The sequence below is a fragment of the Pleurodeles waltl genome, chromosome 4_1 (assembly GCF_031143425.1).
Source record: "Pleurodeles waltl isolate 20211129_DDA chromosome 4_1, aPleWal1.hap1.20221129, whole genome shotgun sequence".
In the NCBI taxonomy this organism is placed as follows: Eukaryota; Metazoa; Chordata; class Amphibia; order Caudata; family Salamandridae; genus Pleurodeles; species Pleurodeles waltl.
In genome coordinates this window covers 197,551,291-197,574,262 of record NC_090442.1, presented here as the reverse complement: position 1 = coordinate 197,574,262, position 22,972 = coordinate 197,551,291, and the positions used below count along the sequence as shown (strand labels likewise).

General features: G+C 42.0%; 1 protein-coding gene across 8 annotated transcripts in view; it reads left to right on the top strand.

The window, feature by feature from the left end:
• The window catches only part of ERC1 (ELKS/RAB6-interacting/CAST family member 1), a 1,341,708-nt gene that overhangs the window by 793,434 nt on the left and 525,302 nt on the right, over positions 1 to 22,972 (top strand). For 5 of the 8 annotated variants that reach the window (XR_011202236.1, XM_069228104.1, XM_069228107.1 and 2 more), the window contains one exon: positions 21,334 to 21,465. The exons of the other annotated variants lie outside the window; for them this stretch is intronic. Coding sequence is in view for 4 of the 5 variants with exons in the window: in XM_069228104.1 (XP_069084205.1) it covers positions 21,334 to 21,465 (132 nt within the window). In the remaining variant the exon portion in view is untranslated. The remainder of the gene's footprint in view (positions 1 to 21,333; positions 21,466 to 22,972) is intronic. 8 annotated transcript variants of the gene reach the window in all.

The window sequence follows — 22,972 nt, the reverse complement described above, 5'->3', positions numbered from 1 at the left end:
ATGTTACAGAAATAAAAATTATGGGAAAATAAACGTTCAAACCAAATATTTTTGTTGTCTTCTTGACGGGGGAGATATTTTTATTTCTGTAAACCTTTAAATCATTTTAAAGGAGATATCTTGGAAAGAGTTTGTCTGCTTTGCCCCCACAAGAGGGTTCCAGCCCACTCCTAAAAACTATAATTCTTCACTAATTGCTAGTTTGGTTTACTGGTTTGAAAATAATTCAGTCAGGAACTGGGCCATCCAAACTCAAAGGATTCAAGCTCACAAGTAACATGGGCATTCTTGCCCCTGGCAGGCGCACATGATGCATGACATTCTGTTTGTTTTGTTTGCCCACTCATGATGGAGAGCAGGCATGAATCTGTGTTGATCCTGCTCCAAAAGGAATACCCAAATCCCCAAGCCACATCCACTCTGAACTCGGACACTAGCACCCCCAGACCTGGTTGTGGCCTTGTTGGGTCAGCGAGTTCCAGCTTCAGTCCTTCCGAGCATTACAATCTTATCTAAGAAGAGTGTCAGTCCACACCGCCATAGTAAAAAAGTGTGCTGCAGCTGTCCGTCGTGCCATTGTGACCCCCTCCTTAGGGGTGGTACGGCCTACCTGCAGTGTATCAACACGTGACCCAGAAGCAGGTCTGAAGCCAAGACTGACTTGCCTCACCCTGTGGGCCCTCTGCATCTACCAAGTACCTGTGTTCGGGCAGGAGCCCTGTTGTGGGCTCTCACCACAGTCTACTCGAATTGACAGGTTGCCTGTCCTCTGTGAAGTGGGAGTGCATGAGTAAAGTCTCCTGTTGCGCGTTCCCCGCCGGCCGCAATTTGAACACAGGGACCTGCAATTGATGAGACTTTAGAAGGGACTGTACTAAAGTGGGGTACTGCTCAGACTGTACAGGGCTAATCTGCAGCTGAACATTGAGTTTTGCTCCTCTAAGGCTAGGAGCAACCTGCCTCGGAGGGAGGGAAAGTTGGGTAAAATGAAGGAGTAGGTGCTATCCCAAGGCACAGCAACCCAGATGCCAATTCTTTTTAGTTAGGCCGATTAGTATTTCCTGTGTAATATTCCTTGTTAATGATTGTGAAATAAAATAATTTTCTAAAGTAAAGCATTGATATTGATTAATCTTCTTAAGTGCCCAAATACCAAATTGTGTCTTGGCGCTAATGTCGAATGATTGACTGAAGAAAAATTCTGATGGTAAAGCCTGCATTTGTATCTTAAGCTGGGCAAGAGAAAAGCCAGGTTTTCAGCTCTTTTCTGAATCTATGCAGATTGGGTTGAAACTCCCGCCGCCCCATTTCTTACTTCTGATGATACGGACCTTCACTGTCCGGGAATTGGTTGAGTGTAACATCCTGCTAGGAGTGTACCATAAAAGGTTCTTTTCCAAATATGCCAGTGCATTCCCATACAGGGCTTTGTGGGCCAAACATAATGCTTTGAACTTGATTCTGTTCTTCATTGGGAGCCAGGGAAGATCACAAACAGTTTTGGTCACAGACTTGAATTGTGGGATTCTTTTTAAAAGGCTTGCCATGCATTCTTCAGGACTTGCAGTTAATTCAATGAATGCTGAGGAATCCCAAGATAAGGGGCATTGCAGTAGTCCAGGCTTGATAACACCTAGGCAGTGACCACCAGCTTTTGAGGCTCAAAAGGGATAAAAGGAAGAATCTTCCTGATTTTACATAGCAGAAAAAAGCAGGAAGAAATGAGTATTGTTTATCCGTGCTGTAAAAGATAGGTTTGGAATCGAAAATTACTCCCAGATTTTTAGTTGTTGATCTGTGGGTGAGGGGGGGAGGTTGGAGGCAGGGCAGTGTATTGGAGGGGGGGCGGTAGTAGCAAGAATCTGAGGCTATAAGACGTGATTCCAGGAGACCAGATTTTTCCCATGGAGGAGGATTTCAGTCTTAGGTGAATTGAGCATAAGGCTATTATTGGACATCCAGGGTTTAATGGTAAGCATACAGCCCTTAAATCAATATGCTGTTTCATTGGTATCATTCGAGATGCCCACCACAGTTTGGGTGTCATCTGCAGAGGCAACTGGTGCAAAACTAAAAGACCAGATTAACTTTGTATGAGGGGCCACATAGATATTAAACAGCTTGCAGCTCAGAGACGAACCTTGAGGGACCCCACATGGCAATGTAAATGGCTTAAACACCAGGGCCCCCAAGGCGACCGTTTGGACTTTGTGCATGAGAAATGACCAAAGGAGCTCCAGGGCTGACCCTCCTATTCCTATCCCCCAAACTGTCAATTAAAGCCTTGTGATCGACTGTATAGAAGGCTACTGACAGATCAAGCAGAATCATTGCAGCTTTTGCTGCATTACTTGGAGCACTTAGCTCTTCTGAAGCCACAACTAACGTGGACTCTGTACTGTGATTAGATCTAAAACCAAATTGTGCTGAGTCCAAGACATTCTTTTCCTCTAAAGATTTGGACAGTACTATATTCAGGTGTTTTCCAATAACCTTGGCTGGAAGTGGTAGCCTGAAGATAGGACAGTAGTTCTTCACCTCAGTTAGATGTAATGAGCAGTGGGAGGAAGGAAGCTTCTATCTATTCAGTAGGAAAGAGTCCAGACTCCAAAAAGGAGTTGAAAAGCAGGATAAGAGAGGGTGTGATTACCTCAATAATCTTATGGATTATTTTTAGAGGACAGGGGTAAGAGGGGGCCCCCCAATTTAGTTTGGCTGATGAGTTTGGCTACTTTGTCTTCCTGAGCAAGCAAAAGTTGTCCAGAATCACATTATCTGGGACGGGCCTATTGGGATCTTAAGGCAGCAGGAAAGAACTGTCATTGGTCTTTAGATTCCCATGCATTTCTTCAAACCTCATTCTTAAAAGAAATCAGCAAGTTGGGACAAGGCCGTAGTATGAGTGAGAGATAAGCTTGAAAGAATCTCAACTGTTTTAAAAAGCTCTCTTGAGGAGTTCTTAGCTAAATAAATTTTTGTTGAGAAATACTTAGACTTCTCTATCCCAATCATTTTTTGTACTCTAGAATAAGTTCATTATATTTGACATTTTCTTCCTTCATATGTTTCCTCTAGCATCTTCCTTGCCTTCTGTATTTTTGTTTTAGCTCCTTGAGTTGAGGGGAAAACCAAGGAGCAGAGGATCTGTTTCTGTAGTTTTTAATCATTGTGACTGGAGTAAGCTTCGCCACTGCATCTTTTAACCAATCGGTGTATGCTGCAACTGTTGGAATGGGATTGTCTAGATTAGTGGTTCCCAACCTGTGGTCCTGGGACAACTGGGGGTCCACAAAGCCCCCTCAGGGGTTCCCCGAATGCTTAGAAAATGTAATAATTTTAACAGATTAGTTCCCCAGCCTTCAGTAATTACTTAGTGGGGGGTCCCCAGATTCCAGTAATGATTCAGTGGGGGTCCCCGGGTTCCAGTAATGGTAAAGTGGGGGTCCACAGAAGTCAAAAGGTTGGGAACCACTGGTTTAGTTATTGGGAGTAAGAACTACCCAGCTCATTAACCAAGCCAGTGTTACATACTTAGATCCAAGCTTGGACTTTTTTCACATACATGTGACTTTTAGTGTTTTTAGCATGCATAAAGCATTCAGCACTGAAATTGATAGCTTTATGGCCAGGGCATGTAACTGGCAGGATATCATCAACCTTGTGGTCTGGCTTACTGGAGAAACTTCCTTCTATAGTGTGTGACCTACTTTATGAGTAGACGGAGTGACTTATTGGCCAAAGTTAAAACTGCTTAAAAAATCTAAAATATGTTGTCTCTTTATTTTTATTGTCTTCTAGGTAGAAGTTAAAATCACCTAAAAACGTAAAATTAGCATACTTCATATATGGTTCTAAGAAATCTCCCGGGCCTTAAAAAGCTTGTTTCGAGTTGGAAATGTTGGTTGAATGTTGAGTTTTGAGTTTGCGCATCCCCACACTACATTTTCTGAAAAAGCTGCGAGTGCTCACCATTGCTGCTACTGAGAGTCTAGTGCTGAAGGGGCTGTACTTGACCCAGTGAGCCATATAAGGATGAGCGCAGGGGCATCAGAGGCAAACAACCCCAGCCCGATGACGAATGTCCATTAGCACCTCTTTTTGCCCTATAGCGCCCCTGCAAATAAAGAAGACAGAGACACAAGAAAAGGTCATTTAGCAAAGGAAGCAGGTTTTAAGGGCCTTTAAACCTGTCAAGAATTGAAATTTCACCATTACTCAAGTTGGGAGAATATTCCCTAGTGAGAACATAGTCTCACAGCCCCTCCCCTTAGCATTGGAGTGCTTAAAATGAGGCACATAAAGCAACCAAATGGCTTTAGGCCATAAAGTTCTTGAGAAGACATAGGGGATCAACTTCCTTGACAAAATTGCAGGGTCAGTTCTATAAAAAGTACAGTGAAACACACAGTTTTTAATAGTGTTCTCTCTTTTCTGGGACGTCATTGAATGGAGTGGTGCTACTGCATTGCATGCTCGTAGTTATGCAGTGCGCACTCCAGTCTTATACTCGTATTCTTGAGAAGTTGAAGCTTAGCAGTGCTATAGTCTGTGATACTAAGGTATATAGCATTCCAGTAGTTTAGATGAGATAGCACACTAGCAACCACACCTGAAGCATGTTTTGTGGATGGAATAAAAGGAGAATCTTCTTCATCATCTAAACCAGACCTTCTCGACTCCTTGTAAAAAAGGGTACATTTCTTTGCTTTTTCTGCCAGAGCCTGAAGAATTCAAATTATATTCACCAGCAGTCCGAAAATCAACCTGGGGTGTCATTTCCAAGTGCTAGAAGGCCTCATTTTTTCACCATTCCATTAATAAAAATGGCAGTGATCCCACTTTGTATACCTGTCAGACTGTCTTGACTGATGGAGTTGGCTGGCCCATGTTTAAAATCCATGTGACATCAGGGTAGGCAGTTTGTTGAAACCATATGAGCGAATAATCCCATAGAGAGGCTGAATGTAAAGAGTAAACAATATCAGAGCAAGTGCTAAGCCTTGGGGGATGTGCACAACATCTGCACTTCAGAATCCAAAATGGCAGATGAACTCTGACTGCGATTGCTTTTCCTGACAGGAAACCTATGAGCCTGATTTTACTAAGCATGGCAATTAGAGTCAACTTATGGACTGTGACTAACACCGCAGAAATGTCCAATAGCAGCAGGCCAGCACTTCACACCTTCTTTTGCAAAGCCAAAAGGTCACCAGTTACAGTTTCAAGCAGACATTCTGTCCTATGGTCTGGTTAAAAGCCTACTTGACATTCGTCCAGGAGATTTTAGATCTTAAGATGGTTGAGGTGCCATTGTCAAGATGCTTTTCCATAATTTTGACAGGTAGTACGAAAAAAAGTTGTTCAAGTCTGATGAATCCTGACCAGTTAATTAGGTGTGTAAACATGCGCTTTTTACATAGATCTGAGACCACTCTAGAGGCCAGTGGGGGTTAATCGGACTTGGTTTGTTGCAGGTGACAGGCTGAAGTCTTTGAACAGTGGCCACTGCATGGGCCATCAGGGTAGCTTGACTTGAGGTCTGTCCAAGTTTGACAGACCTCTGCCTAAATCACCTGAAGAAGGGAGGAAATTACAGCTGTTGGTGAGGCATCTGGACGTGTGAGTGATGTAGATAGCTAGGGTGTTGGAAGGGGTGCATAATTTTTTGCTTTTGTGCATAGATACTGAAAACTTTAAGTCAAAAATAACAAGCTACATTCTCACAAAGCGTCTGTGAAGGCACGGTGGTTGAAGAGAAAGTTTTGTGGTTACACAAAAAAAGTGAATAATCTCAGCAAGATTACGAGATGCTTTAGCAGAGAACACCAAGCGAGATGTCAGGACCTCCAGTTTAGCCTTGTAAAGAATGACTTATAATTCTTATTATTGGAAGTTGCTATCAGGTAAAATGTTGCAGAACCATTTTTTCTGCCTTCATTACATTTCTTTAACCTGTGATGCTGGTGTTTTTCTTTCTTCTTCCATGCTTTCGGGCATGAGCTGTAAACAAACACGTTCCATATTTTTTCATAGGACTTGGCTCTGTTACTGTGTTGTATTCTGGTACCTGGATGTTTTCCTTGTGTTTGTGAGGCACAGAGCTCCTGATCAACATTTTTGGTTGGTTGCGTTCACCTGCTTTTGTGTAGTCTCTCTTTCCCCTTCAGTCATTGCTCTGTCAACTGGAAGCTTCTCCCATGTGTTCTGGTCTCTTATGGCTAAATCGCCTCTGGTTTGCCTTGCAGTCCTCCTCTGTGGATTCTGTCCTACCAATGTTTATCTTTGTTTCTCTGTCCCTGCTATGTTGGCAGTGTCTCCACTATGTGGTTACTCTTCTTCTGCATAGGGCAGAATCACAGCTCCCACTAACTGGTAGCTGAACTTTATAAATATCTCCAAAGTGTGAAATATTTAAATATCTACTGGTGCCCATTCACTTTATACATGCTGCTGTTGGTGCTTCTCAGTGGATGAAAACAGCATTTTTGTATGCTACCAGAAACCACATCTATTACTTCTATACCAGAGACATTAGCGCGTGAACACTGCAGACTTCCATCTGATTGCATGGAAACTCCCAAGGAGGCAAGAAGATTGTTCATCAGAACTAGCTTTAGACTTAATTTGTGAGGCATGGTGCTAATTTAATATTTGTTTAGTCAAGTTTAAACGTCATAATCTTTAGATAAAAAATAATCAGGCTCCAGTTACTTTTTACAGGAACAATGGAATGTGTCCTGTTCAGAAGACTCTACTTAGGGCCTTTATTTATTATAGCTACTTTAAAACGAATGGAGGCTGTGTTTGAGCCCATACATATTTCCTGTTTGACATTCTTCAGAAAGTTTTATCTCGTGTTGAAATATATATATGAGAATCGTATTTAAAATCTGTAACATATGTAAGAAAGTGGTTATAAATTCAGTATCAGTTGACTAGCCAGTTGCCATTATTGTAGTATTTGAGAAACATTTTCTTCACCATTAGATCCTCTACATCTTCATATCATTTGTTTAACTTTCTTCTTGTATTGGTAAGGACACCTTGTAGTTTCTCTGCCAGCAAGATCATGTTACAAACTGTCATGCGTAAGTACCAGAGGCCAAATTAGGAATTTCAACACTTCACCCTATGCATTAGTCCTCTGTTGATTTCGCGTCTATTCCTGATTTAGAGGACTTGTTCCCCTGTTAAACTAGGGCTGAAAACCACTTTTGAAGCGGCTTAAAAGTAAACTTGCATGCACTGAAGATATAAGAGTCTTCTCTCGCATTCATGTTACTCACTAAGTGCAATTCTCCATTTAGTCAGTATGGACTGGAACTTGCTTTAGGTTTGCATTCCTCTGCTGTTTTCTTTTATGGAATTTGTACACACCTCTGCTTGCACAGTTCTAGACAAGGCTTTTTTCTTTAGCCTTACCTTAATGTATCCCACAGACCACTAGTTGTCTGGCTAACAAGTTCACAATTCGCAGTGGTTTTCTGCATACTTGTAACCGGGACACAATCAGACTGAAAAAAACAAAATAGAAAAAACAAGGTAACAAGTCATTTCCATCTATGCACCCAGGATCTGGAACAACATCCCTGTATCTGCCAGGACTACTCCAATGCTGCCCTAATTGAGGAAAGAGGGGGAAGACGTACTTTTCTACTACATCATGATGCAGAAACAGTCCATAATCACTCTTAGAAGCTTGTTACCGCTGGGATCACACAATGACTGTTTATTTGGCCTTTGATCTAGTACACCAGTTATCATATGTTTTGGATAGGTTCACATCATATAAATATTGTACACATAAATGCATCTTAGATGTCCAGACCCAAGAAAACCAAGAGGGTATGCAGGATTCGGTAATATTTCGCTGCTGGCTTCCCTGTTGGTCCTAATTGTGAGTTTGCACCATTATGGTCTATGGGAGCTTGACTGATCTCCAAATGTTTCCAAAACACAATATGACCATGACTAATTAGTGCCTTAAGTAGTCCATTTGATCAGGCATCATTTTCCTGACTGATCTGTTTCCTTCTTTGTCATCCAGGGTTAATGATAGTATTAGGTTTCCTGTTTCTGCTTTAGGCAATTGATTCAGGCTCTGGTCTAAAGCTGTTAATTAGTATATTATTTGAAGCTGTATGATCATGGAGGTTTGCTGCTTTGCTCTTCTGATATAAGTGACACTAGCACTTGATCAGCCTTGCCAAATGAAAATGTGGATGCAAGACTGGGGCATTGTAATCCTAAAGGTACAACAATGCAAGTTCCCTGTGGAAAAAACAAGAATGTATCCATGTTCTTTAGAACTAAAGACCAACTGACATGTAGACCTTTCCAACAGAATAGATAGGAATTGGTTTATCAGGAGAACAGGCCTTCAGAGAAGCATCGGAACAGGGTCCTAGTATTTTCTGCGCACTGAGGAGAGCGCATGGTTAACTAAGACAGGATTCTATATTAAGGAACCCTGGAGAGTATTGCCCATTGTAGAATTAAGGTTTAGATGGGAAAAAAACTGGGGATTATATTATCCCTGAGAATTATTCCCCGTTAGACCTTTTGACTGCTATGATTAAGGTGTCTGGGAAATAACTGTAAACTGGATACAGCAAAGCAGTTTAAAGCCCTTTGTACGAGCAGAAATTAGGGTAACAGTAGATGTATGCAATTAGTTTTGCCGCATGTGTAGATCTAGGAACTACATTCAGCTCTTTTGATGAGCACCACCTTCAGTTTTAGAAACTTATTTTTTGTACAAATAAATTACTTTTTGTTGATCAACATGTTTCTCTTGGTTCTCTTAATGAAACCGAACCAAAGTACACATTGACCAAAGAAGATGAAATTATGCAGGATCCATTAAAAAAAAAAAACAATTACATTTTGACATATATTTCATTAACACACACAATAAGAATCTAAAGAAATGTATCATCCACACTCCCTCCCAACACAGGGGAATGTCTTATCCAATCCTGAAGGGTTCCAAGATTTGCCCCTGCGTAGGTTTCAATGGTGAGCTTCCTATTTCCCTTTCCTTGCTCGCCACTGCCCCCAAGATCCTTTTCACAGCTTTTCCTCCAGAGTTCATTTGTGTCTCAGGACCCTTAGTGTTCTGTGGTATCTCAAGGTAGCCGAACGTTTTTGAAAATAATTCAGAACTGGCTTCCAGATACCCCAAGCTTCTTTCTCTCATCACTCAGGTTATAGGGTAACATTTTGATTGCCATCAAAGCCCACAGCCTGCAGGGAACCACATGGATGTGTCAAGGATTGCCTGTTTCCTGCTTGAAAGTTAAGGGTGTGCTATAAGACAGTCCATTCCCCTCTCCAGTGTCTCCCCTACCCCCTTGGGTAACAAACAATTTGTGTCTTGGGTTCATCCCCAAGACACAAATTGTAGAGTCCTGCGGCACTGGTAGGCCTGACACTCCCCTTATGTAGCTCAGTATTTCTTTCCAAAAGGCCTTAATCTGTGGCAAGCTTACCATAGAGGTAGCACTGTTCCCTCCTCCTCACATCCCCTCTAGCACTTTCCATCCATTTCAGGAAACATGCTTTAAGTTATGTGGGTCATATGCATATCATGCATGATTTTATAGCACACCTTCCTGCTCTGTATGCTTCTCTCCAATTTTTTTCATGTCCTAACCATAATCTGTGCCACTCGTCGTGGGTTATTTTGTTGCCTAACATTCTAGACCGTCGCAACATGCAAGATCATCTGTACTTATCTACAGGGCCTTCACTGTTTTGTAGCTGGCCAAAATGAGTCCCTTGCTGTTTTCATAGTTATGGATCAGCTTTTCAAAGAGCATCAGCCTCCTAGTTGCTGCTGCTTTGTTTAGTGGATGTAGTACCCAGTGCTGCAACTGAAACTGCTGGAGTCTTAGACTCTAATTTCTTGGTCTGTAAATAGATCCCTTACCCTCGGCAAACAACCTGTCGCCATGCTGCATATTGCGTGGTGTCCATTGGCGGTTTCAACTTAGGGATTGTTTGATATTGGTGTATAGGGGGAGGGAAATGTCATTCTCAGAGGTGATCTGTTAACTAGGTCCCACACCTCCGTCATTGGTCTTGTTATGTAAGCTATGTATGCTCCCCTACGTCTATCCTGCTTTGACAGCCACAGGATATCTGACAAGGGCCTCCTCATCAAATTCTCCATCATGGGCCATTGTTTTCTCTCTCTTTAAGGGACTTCTCAAACACTGTTCATAATTGTGCTGCTGTTTATAGGATCCTTATAGGTATTACCTAATAAAAAAGTATAGCAATCTGGTGAGAATGCTGATCTCCAAAGCAGTCATCCTTCCCATCCACAAGATGAACAGCAGTCCCCATTTTGTGAGGGCATTCATTATTTGCTTAAACAACGGAGTATAGTTTAACTTGTATAGTTCTTGTAAAGCCAGTGTAATCCAGAATGCCTCAGATATCTGACATTCGTTTTCGCCTACGTGAAGAGAAAGTTGATATTCCTTTCAACCCTCGTTCAGTTGTCTAGATGTATACCTGTGTCCTGTCTCCTCAATTGGGCCAATGGCGCTATTGATATGGGGGAAGAGGGAAGATCATAAGAGACACACCTATGCAGAATTTTCAGATTCACCAAATGTAATACGGGTGAGGGGGCCATCCCCATTCAATGGGGACACACCACCCCCAGACTCCCCCTCTCCCCCCAACTGTCCCCAGGGACTGCCACCTCCCAGGGCTCAAATTAAATGTAATACGAGGACCGGCCTGCCCACCCCCACAGCCCAGGCGACTGCCACCTCTCCGAGGCATCAATCAAATGTAATGCGCGGCACCCCGCCATCCCCTACCCCGCTTATTCCCTGGGGAGGTCATAAGCAGTGCATTACGGGGCGCAAGTTACAGTTAGCTTACATAAGTATTACTGCCAAACTTTTTGAGTTTTGTACGTATGAAATGTGAGCCTAACTATAACGTCCCTGTAATCTTTGTTTTATTCAGTGAATATATATATATATATATATATATATATATATATATATATATATATATATATATCATCAAAGAGGGAATCCTGTGTTTCTTCCAGGGCTCGCCTATTGAGGTTGGTGCTCAGTCAATGGGCACAGGACCCATTTTAAATCCACGCCAAAAACAATTCAAAATCTGGCACTCCTTGCAAAACAATGGCCTTCATTTATTTCAAAAATCCATAAAACAGAACATAGGGCAACGCGTTTCAACCTTCACGGTCTTCTTCCTTGGCCCTTCTTACAGAGTTATACAACAGAAAAAATGTGGCCCCTCCCATCTGCTATATATACCATCATCAATAAACATAGAAGATATATATCTATATATAAATGTCTTTTTATTTTTATTTAATATATGTATATTTATATATGTCCATAGGAATATACATTCTAATATCATTTTAAATGTCCATTTTATATACTCTTCCCATTTTAGTATAATGCTCCTATTTAACCAAAAATCATATCACTAATCGGATGAGCCACTATTGTAACACAATGAATCATCAAATAAATATTTTTGTAGGCCTTTCAATCAAACAATAAGAGGTAATCTGACCTAACATTGTTCTAATGGGACCCTGCCTTGACATCATCCTATTAACCAATATGAACAGAAAGTTCCTCGTCCTTGTTCAATCCCCAAGGATAACGGCTATTAAGCTGAATAATATATTCAGACTCCAATCTTCTCAATTGTTTTTCTCTGTCCCCTCCTCTCGGAGTGGCCAAGACCCTGTCTATACCAAAAAATTTCATCTTCTCAACTTTCCCCTCATGCTCAAGATTACAATGTCTCGCTACTGGATACGCAGCATCCTTTTTCAATATCGCTCTCCAGTGCTCAAGAATGCGTTTCTTCAGAGGAAAAATTGTGCTGCCGACATATTGTAATCCACATGGACATTCTATTACATAGATAGCAAAATCTGAGTTACAATTAATATACTTTTTAATATCTACTTGCCTACCCGTGGGTAACTCATATTGCTTCCGGTTTGAACTGTATCTGCATGCTTTACACTTGGCACACTTATAGAAGCCTTGATATTTATCTAAGAAAGTTTCTTTCTTCTTCCTTGGATAACTATGTACCACAATGTCCCTTAAAGAACTACTCCTTTTGTAAGTTATCAAAGGAGTACGGCTGACTAGCTGCCCAATTATTCTGTCAGCCTTGATAAGATGCCAATATTTTATGAGGATCTTTTTGACTTCTGACGAATATGCATTAAAGACTGTCACAAATCTCAGGGTATTAGTGCCTTCTCCTCTCTTTTTGGGAATCAATAGTTCCGCCCTTTGAACTACTGCTGTCTTTTGGCATGCCTTTTTTACTACTCTGTATGGGTATCCCCTAGATCTGAATCTCTGTGTCATTGTTAATCGTTCTTTCTCAAAACTTTGTGGGGTACTACAGTTTCTCTTAGCTCTTAATAATTCCCCATAGGGTATGCTCCATTTTACATTCGGAGGGTGGTGACTTGTGGCGTGTAGAATGCTGTTCCCTGATGTGCTTTTCCTAAACAGTTTTGTATGTAATGTGCCTTCTTTTACACAGACCTCTATGTCTAAAAATTCCATTACCTGTTTATGTATTTTATAGGAAAATTGTAAATTTAGGTCCCTATTCGGTAGCGAATTCAAAAAATCATATAACACTGATTCTGGGCCTTCCCATATCATAAATATATCATCGATATATCGTGTCCAAAATATGATATGTTGGAACCATTCCATCTTTTCATCTGCCATCACCCATTGTGTTTCCCACCATCCCATAAATAAACAGGCATAACTGGGAGCAAAGCAACTTCCCATCGCAGTCCCAGTTGTTTGTCTATACCATTGATCCTCATATATGAAAAAATTATTTTCCAAGCAAAATGTTAACATGTTCAGAAGTAGTTCAGAGTGTTCCAACAATCTGATTGGTTTGTCCCTAAAGAAATGCCGACACGCCTGAATTCCCTTCTCATGTGGGATACAGGTGTACAACGATACTACATCTATAGTTACCATGATATAGTTAGTTTGCCAAGGAGTATCCTGTATTTTTGTTAAGAAATCTGTAGTGTCTCTGCAATATGAGTTTAAATTCAATACATACGGACTCAAAAAATAGTCTAAGTAGATGGAAACATTCTCCAAAAGACTGCCTCTTGCTGATACTATAGGACGACCCGGAGGTTTATCAATATCCTTATGAATCTTGGGTAGCAGATAGAAGCAAGGTGCCACTGGTTTCCGTACCAGTAAAAACTTGTACTCGTCATCCGAGAGTAAACCTCTACTGACACCATCAAAGAGCAAATCATGAAACCTGCTTATAGAGTGTCGGTAAGCTGATATTGTGGATATCTCATAACAGGCTGGATTAAGCAGTTGCCTCTTAACTTTTTGTTGGTACTTAGTAGCATCCCATAACACTACATTGCCGCCTTTATCCGCCGGCTTTATCACAAATGAGGTTGCTTTCTTAAGAGATGTCAGTGCTGTTCGTTGACCTGCTGTTAGATTCCGTGCATAAGCATCTTTTGTCCTCTTCCACAAATTAAGCAGCTCCAAAGTTACTGCTTCATGAAAAGCATCAATATTATCATGTGGTAAAACTGGATTACATCTCGATTTAGCTTTGAAACTGCTACAGCTGGCACAATCCGTTTGTAGGTCTAAGTCCTCTAGTAGCTCTATATCCGTTCCCCATGTTCTTTCTCCTATCTCCAGTTCACGTAAGGCAGCTAAACCGTCTATATCGCTAATCATTAATTCTGAAGCCAACTCTGATCTGTTCATTTCCGTTGTATGTGATATGGTTACGTCCTTTTGTTGTGCAAAGATTTTCATTAACTTCAACTTCCTGATCAGGTGAAAGATATCAATTCGTGTTTTCGTATAGTTAAAATTCGCTGTTGGGCAGAATGATAGCCCTAATTCCAATATTGATCGTTCATCCTGTGATAAAGTATGAGAAGAGATGTTGACTACTGTCAGCTCTCTTTCCTTCATTGTTTCTTTCTCCTGGTTTGTCGTGCAGTTCTGCCAACCAAATTCTCGTTGTCCTGTTGACCTGCCCCCTCTCCTAATCTTTTTATTTCTGCTCCTTCGCCTTTGTCTCTTGGAGGTTTTCTCTGTGGTCTTGAACTCATCTGTAAAAAACGATATTCCTCCAGTGTAGTAAAAGGTTGACCCACCGATGTGCTTGGGCCCGGGGTCTCTTCCAGGTCTGATATATTCTCCACGCTCGATTCCGATGTGGATGTTTCCTGTCGTCATAGGGCTTCACCTTGTCTATAATCCTTCCTAGCTTGGTCATATCGTCTGCTGAATGTTAAGACACGTCCTGTTGCATAATCGTTTTTGTCCCGCAAGATTTTTTTTCTTTTTTTCAATTTTATTTCATCTTCATATTTCTTGAGACGTATCTCCATCTCTTCACAGAATTTTTATATTTCATCTTGTGTCTCCTGTTGTTCAAGATTCGTCTTTAGCTTTGTAATTTCCTCACTGGTTTGCGTAAGTTCCATCTCCGCATATTTAGATAAGAGTTCTAACATGCTCTTACAGGTTGCTGCCATTAGAAGCGACCATTCTTATATATATATATATATATATGTGTTCTATGGCATGTGTAGCTGATATGAGAGAGAGAGTTTGTAATTACCTTTTTAGTTTTGTAATGACAGTAATGCCATAATTTTCATATTTACTAGTTTTATGAGTATATTAGGTTTGTGCGTGATATTTGTGTGAGCTCTGGAAAGGAGCTGCTTAGTGAGGACTGGAGACTATTGAACCTTCCATAGCAACTTGATGCACATTTTATCCACATTCCTGGTGGCCTCTGTAAGTGACCAACAAATATTTGCCATACCTTCTTCAGTCTGAAGACTGAGGAGGAGAGGGACTTATTTAATAGGAAGAGAGAAGTGTGTACTCTCAACACTAATATTTCTTAGCCTTTCCGAACTGGTTGGAGATTTTTTTATTTGAAGTGTATTAGCCCGCAAGCTGAAGTATTCTACACATTTTAACAAACAGAATATTGTATTGGAGCAGTAGTCCTCACCAATCAACCTCATGACATTGAGTCCAGAAGCTGCTTAAAGTTCTTTTGCTTTTTACCATTCGGTACTCACAGTAGGTCTGCCTTCTTCCTACTCAAGTGGTTTAATTTCATTCGTAGATGCCTTCTGTACCTGAGATGAGTAAGTCTCCTTCATTACCTGATGCCTCTGCTACACAAGATGATGATCAACAGGATTGAGACTGCAAGAAAGGGACTCCAGATGTCACTTTACTGGTTTCCAATAAAATTCCCTATGGTCACCCCAGTGTATAAACTACAATTTGGAACACCTCCCCTAGGCTCCTGTGCTCAATTATTAAGTGCCATGAGAGATTTTCTGGAGATCTACCCAAAATGGCTTTGATGTGTTGTAAGAGAAAGCACTACCAATGTAAAAACCTATCCTTTGCAAGCAATACAGTACTCAGAGCATTTATTGAAGTTGATTGACAAGTCTGGGCTTCTCCACATTGGTATAGATCCTTTCAGATTTTTGAGGCTTATAAAACTCCACAGAATTCTTCATGTTAGAGAAGGGCCACAATTCAATTAGAATTTGATGCGTAATCTGACATTCAGTTTAGAATTCTGAAATTGAGAATCATTACAATGTATTGATCGGTAGATCTTGTATGCCAACAAGTGTGGACATGCTATGTTTTCCTGAGCTGAAGTTGAAATTGCAAAAAAGGACTTTAGCGCTAACTACCTCCCATTGGGATGAAATAAGAGTAATTAGCATATGTTAGCTTGAAATGAGTGTTAATTGGTATCAGGTTAATTTAGGTGGTGGGTGGCAATTCTGCATCAGAAATTAATTCAGTCTTTCACATTTCTCCAGGCAAATGAAGGCAAGCCTGGTCACTGAGGAGTATTTTGAACAGGTGTGCTTAGATTTAGTGCTTCTGTGTGAAGTCATCATTTTCCTGGTCCAAAAGTATTTGTGATGCAGATATGCTATATTTAGCTAGATGCTATATTTTATGGTTGTCTACTTATTCAATATAATATGAGTATATTTTAAAGCAATTGTTTTGAATGACATTTTGGATAACTCGAAGATAAACTGAAAAGGTGAGGACTAGGGACTTTAAATAGGTCAAAAGAGTTATGGCTGTGCACAAACAGCCCAGTGGAATCACTCATGCTAACCTCCTGCTCACAGAGACGTAGTTGATCATTTTGATCTGCTTGTTTCAATGGAGCAAACAGATGAATATATCTAGGCAGTAGACCAGTCATTTAATAATGAAGACACTTAATCCGCTGTGTGCTTACACAGTCATAAAACAGTTTATGAAAGGAGCATTTCCACCAGCATGTCGCCCTCCAGTGCACTGGGAGCTCAATACTGTCTGGAGCCAACTTAGGCTACCTCTGTTTGAGCTGAATAATGAAGCACATTTAAAGTTTAGCACTTGAAAGATGCCTCCTGTCAAGACAGAGGATAGCACATTGGCTGTCACCCTGCATCTCCTTCCTTAGCAAAGTGAAGTGTCCACTCCAGGAAGATTGCGGGATCATCTCACCAGGAGCATGGCAACAACTGCTGCACTCTGAAAGTGATCATGCTTCCTACTTTATTGTAAACATTATTGTAGGAAAGTGCAACTGTTGGCATGCTTACCTCCTCCCCTCATCACACACACTTTTTGCCTAGTGTTGATGCCAACTTTGATTGAAAGTGTGCTGGGATTCTTCTAACCAGGCCCCAGCACCAGTGTTCACAAAAACTGTACCTTTGTTTGTACAATTGGCACAGCCCTGGCACACAGTTAAGTCCCTTGTAAATAATGCCTCCCTAGGGGACCCCTCACCAAGCACATGTACACTGGCTTGCAGCTTGTGTGTGCTGATGAGGAGAAAAAGACAAAGTCAACATGGCACCCCTCTCAGGGTGCCATGCCCACAAATCACTGCCTGTGACATAGGTAAGTTATCCCTCTAGCAGGACTTACGGCCCTAAGGCAGGGTGCACTATACCACAGATTAGGGCATAGCTGCTTGGGCGATATGCCCCTCCAGTGTCTAAGTCCATTATCAGACATTGTAAGTGCAGTGTAGCCATATTGAGTATATGGTCTGGGAGTTTGTAGTTACGAACTCCACAGCTCCATAATGGCGTTACTGAATAACGGGAAGTTTGGTATTGAACTTCTCAGAACAATAAACCCACACTGATGCCAGTGTGGGATTTATTGAAAAATGCACACAGATTTGCATCTTAGAGATGCCCCTTGTATGTTAGCCAAACTGCTAGTGTAGGACTGACCGGTCTGTGCCAGCCTGCCACTTTCAGACAAGTTTCTGACCACATGGGGTGAGTGCCTTTGTGCACTCTGTGGTCAGAAACAAAGCCTGTCCTGTCTACAGGAACTGTAACACCTGGTGGTGAGCCTCAAAGGCTCAAGCCTCGGATTACAGTGCAGCAGGGCCCTCCAGCTAGTGGAGCTGCCGCCCACCCCCAGACAAAGCCCTACCTTTGGCGGGAAAATAAGGGAAAACAGGGAGGAGTGACCACCCCTGCCAGGACCACCCCTAAGGTGTCCAGAGCTGAGGTGACCCCCTCTCTGCAGAATCCTCCATCTTGGTTTGGAGGACGGGTACCAATAGGATTAGGTCGTGCCCCCCTCCCCAAAGGGAGTGGGTACAAGGAGGGTGTAGCCATCCTCAGGGACAGTAACCATTGGCTACTGCCCTCTGACCCCTAAAACGCCCCTAAATTTAGGATTTAAGGGCCTCCCTCACCCCCAGATCACCAGATGCCTGGCGACCTAACAAGAAGAAGGACTGCTAAGCCAAAATCCCCAGCAGAGAATAAGGAAGACGACAACTGCTTTGGCCCCAGCTCTACCGGGCTGTCTCCTGCTTCAAAGAACCTGCAAAAGAACAGCGACGCATCCAGCAGGACTAGCAACCTCTAACAAGCCCCAGAGGACTGTCCTGCACCCAAAGAGACCAAGAATTCCTGTGGACAGCAGCCCTGTCCAAGAACAAACCAACAACTAAGGACTCCCACCTCACTCCGAATGCGTGAGTCCTAACCACTCTGCTCCCAATGCACACGGCCCGTGCCCAGGTGGCCCAACCAGCTAGAGAGGATCCCCAGACTGTGCTGAGTAAGTGTACACCCTGGGTTGACCTCTCCACCCCTCCACGATGACGCCTGCAGAGGGAATCCCGAGGACCCCCCTGACGAAGCACCGGACGAAGATTTCCAACACCTAAAGACACATTGCACCCACAGCCCCCACGCCTTGGAGAACCCTCCGGTGCAGCAACATTCAGCAGGCGACTCTCCTCATTGTCCAGCCTGTTGCCTGCCCGAGATGACCCCCTGGACCACGCCTGCAGCCTCTGAGTGACGCACGGGTCCCCTCATAAACCAGCATTGGAAACTCAATGCTCTGGTTGCTCCCTGCACCCAGCTGCCCCTGTGCCGCTGAGGGTGTGTTTGGGGTGCCTGCTTGTGGCCCCTCCAGTGCTCCTCTAATCCCCCCTGGTCTGCCCTCCGAGTCCCGGGTACTTACCTGTAGGCAGACCTAATTCCAAGTGCCCCCTGTCTCCATAGGAGCTCACGTTAAATTTGCTCATCTTTGACCTCTGCACCCAGCCGGCCCCATGTTGCTGGTGGCGGGTGTTTGGAGTTAACTTGAACCCCAACAAGTGGACTTTCTAAAGCCCAGAGACTGAAACTGTAATTGTTGTACTTACCTGTAAAACGATCTAACATTTCTTCCCCCCAGGAACTGTTTCTGAAAATTGCAGTGTGTCCATTTTCAAAACTGATTATTGCCAATAATTCACGAACTGTATAACGTATTGATTTCAAACAAAGGACTGTTGATACATGTGTGAAATATGAATCTATTGAAGTACTTACCTGCAACTTGAATCTTGTGGTTCTAAAAATAATTTAAGAAAAGATAATTTTGCTATATAAAAACCATTGGTCTGGAGTTAAGTCATTGAATGTGTGCTTTTTCCATTGTTTGTATGTTTACAACAAATGCTTTGCACTACCCTCTGATAAGCCTAACTGCTCGACCACACTAAGAAATCATTAGTATTATCTACTTTAGCCTCTGTTAAGCCTCTAGGGAACCCCAGGACTCTGTGCACACTATATCTCATTTTGATATAGTATATACAGAGCCAGCTTCCTATAGTTATATACTGCTTACGATTCTGATTCAGGCATGTAACTGTATGAAAGATTCAGTGTTACAGAGTAAAATAATTAAAGGCCTGTATCTCCATTTCTCCAGCATTGGTATATTTCATATCTGTTCACAATCAACCCTTCCCTCTCTCTTGTCAGAGGCTCATTTATTGCATACTTAGCTCACACTTTGTGCCTGAACTGTGGTGGCCTCTGGGACGTTAGGAGAATTTAGCACTTCCATCTTCTTGACTGAAGTTAGTATTATTTCAAATGAGGTGTTGCATTACTGAACAAACACTGTTTATAGCTATTTGAGGTTACTAGGAATTCCCAGTCCGATGGGGGAAAGAATAAAGCATGTGAATATATGAAAAAGACCAACACTGAAGAACTGGAGTTATAGGTAAGTACCTAATTTCTTCAATTTGTACACATGGAACTCTTCATGGCTTTCCTTTTCAAGGAGATTGTTAGATTCAATAATTTTCCTGAGGGGTTGTGCCTGTCATTGAATGGATTGTTATTTGTACATTTTTGCCGGCTCTGGTGATAGAGTGTGTACTTCGGTCTACGCTGGCTTTAAGTCTGAGTGCATTCCTTTGGCTAATGTGCTCCACTTACCGCTAAAACTTTAGAACACCTAATCTATCCCTTAGATCCCTTGCTGTTTCCAAATGAATTACCTGTTTCACATTCACTCTCGTTGGTATTTTGTTCATTGTTAATGCTAATGTGGGCTACAGAATTTTGCTCTTAGTTCAGAACAGATGTTTCAAACTATCACCCTGATCCCACCAAGGTATCATGTGGAAATATTCACAGAATTCATGCTTAAATTAGGGCATGGCAAACAATATTAGACACATTGTCAACTACTGCTTGTGTTCCAGTGTGGTCGGGAAGTTACTGCTAGTTATTTATTAACATCTGTGGTTTCAAGTCACTTTGACTGACAAACATCAGTAAACATTGAGATAACTATCTTGTACATTTTTCCTTTCCTCATTGTCATCTTCATTCATGGTGTTGTGGGCAATATGACACAGGAATAATGTAAACTCCACCATAGAGCTTCTGCATATTTTACCACTGCTGGAATCTATTCCTACTAACCCAATTGCACACAGATGAACTAATCGACTCCAAGCCTGGATTGGTTTGGTATTGCTATCTGATATTCCACTCTTTGGTACTAATGCACCTTCTCTCTGCAACTGAAGTCACTTTTAACACTTTGTGTCTTATCCTACTCTGATCTGCTATATCTCATCTACTCACACCTGCTTTTGGCTTTGGAAAGTTCTTCAGCATGCTGCCTTGTGGAAGGAACAATTGGTATACAAGAGAAGGATGGACCAGACCATCCCAGCTTTTAGTTCTGAGAAATCCATACAGTCGTACAATGTCTTGGCGTGAAGTGCCCTCTGATTCTTGTCCTCCAGCAAGAACACTAGAGTACTTATGTGTTCATTTGTCCAGTAGATATTAGAATGTCAAACCTCCATTCTCCTGCCTGCCAAACTGAACTACAAACAGCTCTGAAAGTGTAAATTGTATGAAGCAAAATAATTTGGATTATAAGCCTGAAGTCTAGTCTTCATTATCAAGCCTCCCTAAAGAAAATGTATGGACAAAAGATGGGGACAAAGAAAAGGAGTGAAAAACTAAGACTGTCAACAATAGGATAAACATGTGCTTGGATCCAACACCTACCCATTTCTCTTGGGTGGTAGTGGCTAAACCCGTATCTAAAAACAAAGAACACGTCAAGACCACGCAACTCTCCCAGGGCTTCTACTGCATTGCTAACTCACTAATAGAGCCTAAACTTTTTGTTGAAGTGGGTAATTATATGAAACTTGATGCAGCATTCTGGATATTTTTCTCTTCTTGCACGCCTCCTTTCACTTCGCTCAGTCTTTTCCACTACCTTTATTGCTCACTTTTTCCCTTTGTGAAGATCTTTGCTCAGGAGTGATTTCAGACAAAGTAATGGAGCCCCAACCAAAGTTCAGTGCACAGTGTATCGCTCTGGTAATTTCCTTTGGCTCTTGTTGAACAGATCTTCCATCCTTTTCCAGGACACCATGCAACAGAAAGATGATCGAATTGAAGAGCTGGAAGAAGCACTAAGGGAAAGTGTGCAGATCACAGCTGAGCGGGAAATGGTGCTCGCTCAGGAAGAAGCTGCTAGGACCAAATACCAAAAACAGGTCTGCTGCTTTACAAAGTTGCTAACTAAGTATATCCTGACAGTCTCTTATACTTTTGTGTCTGGTAATACTTAGATTTTACTTGATAATTTGATTTTTCCATTGATCTTTTCTATGCATAGCGCTAAGGACTCACTGAAAATAAATGCACTTATCGGCTAGATATCTATCTGAAGACTTAAATTCTTCAGATTTCTGGCACACAATTTAATTCATCAGTGTCTGTCTCATTTCCTTGGGAAAAGGATGCATCCGGATACTATGTGGTGAACATATGCAAATGCTGGCTTTTCATATTGTTTGTTTAGGAGCAAGGGAAGGTAACATTAGACAGCAGAAACAAGGAATTGGTGGCACTCAGTAGCGACTGTATATAGCTGGCCCAGAGCAGGTAGGGTGAAGAGCTGGTAGGGGTAGGTTGTACCTGTCAGGTACAGGGTATCCAGCACCACAAAGCAGGTGGGCTTGAGTGGCATGGCACCAGATGGTACAAGGCACTCCGGCTGCCAGAGGAGGGCAGGAACTGGATAGTACTTACCCTGGATGTCGCGGACTGTGAACAGTCCAAACATTAGATGCAGTATATGTGTCTTTAAAGGGCATGGTGATCAAAGTAAATGAAGAAATAGTGGCGGTGCTCACAGGGTCCCCCACGTGAAAAATGTAGATGCAATCACATTTTCCATATTTTCTTCCACACATGCAAGGGTTTCAGTAAATTTATTTGAAATCATCTGTAGGCAGTCGGCAACAGCAGGAGTCTTGGCACAAAGAGCCACGCTTGGGCAAAGGAAATGTGGAAGGTTTCCTGGTGGGCTGTGAAAATCTGGACTGGTTTTGCAGCTGTAGAATAATAGTATTCCTAATTACTCGTAAAAGTATTTTGCGAGCAAGTTTTCTGCATTTGGTATGGCATTGCAAGCTAATGCACTTCAGTACCTTTAAACCCTGGTTTCGAAGATCTCATCTCATCTCAGACTGAAGCCTGGTTTGATCTGAGCTGCAAGTTGTATAGGTCAGTGTATTTTTTGTTCTGTGGTTATGTATAGTGTGTGTGTGTGTGTGTTTTATTGCTGACAAGTAGACTATTTGTTTATTATGTTTGCTCAATGTGGCCAAATGCCTTACCAAGATGTGAAGGTGATGTCTGGATTATTTGGGGCGATGTATTGGTAAGTATGTACATTAACTGGAGTAGTAAGTAGTGTTAATAAGTATTGTTATCTATGTACTAGCGTGTCTGGACTGTGTTGGGTGGAAGGTAGAAATTTAGTTTAAGGTGTTTTATGGAGAGTGTTGGTGCGGCTTGTTCTAGGTATACCATGAAGTAAAGTCCAATGTGTGATAAATAGGCACCCTGCTTGGCTCGGTAGAACATGCCCCCTTGTTTTACAACGTCTGTTTTGGGCTTTTTGATTCAGTGCAGTCAACATTTGCACAAGTACTTTGAGACCTTGAGGAACGTGCAGTGAAAGCAAGCCTTTGTAGCCTGGGGGAACATGCCAAG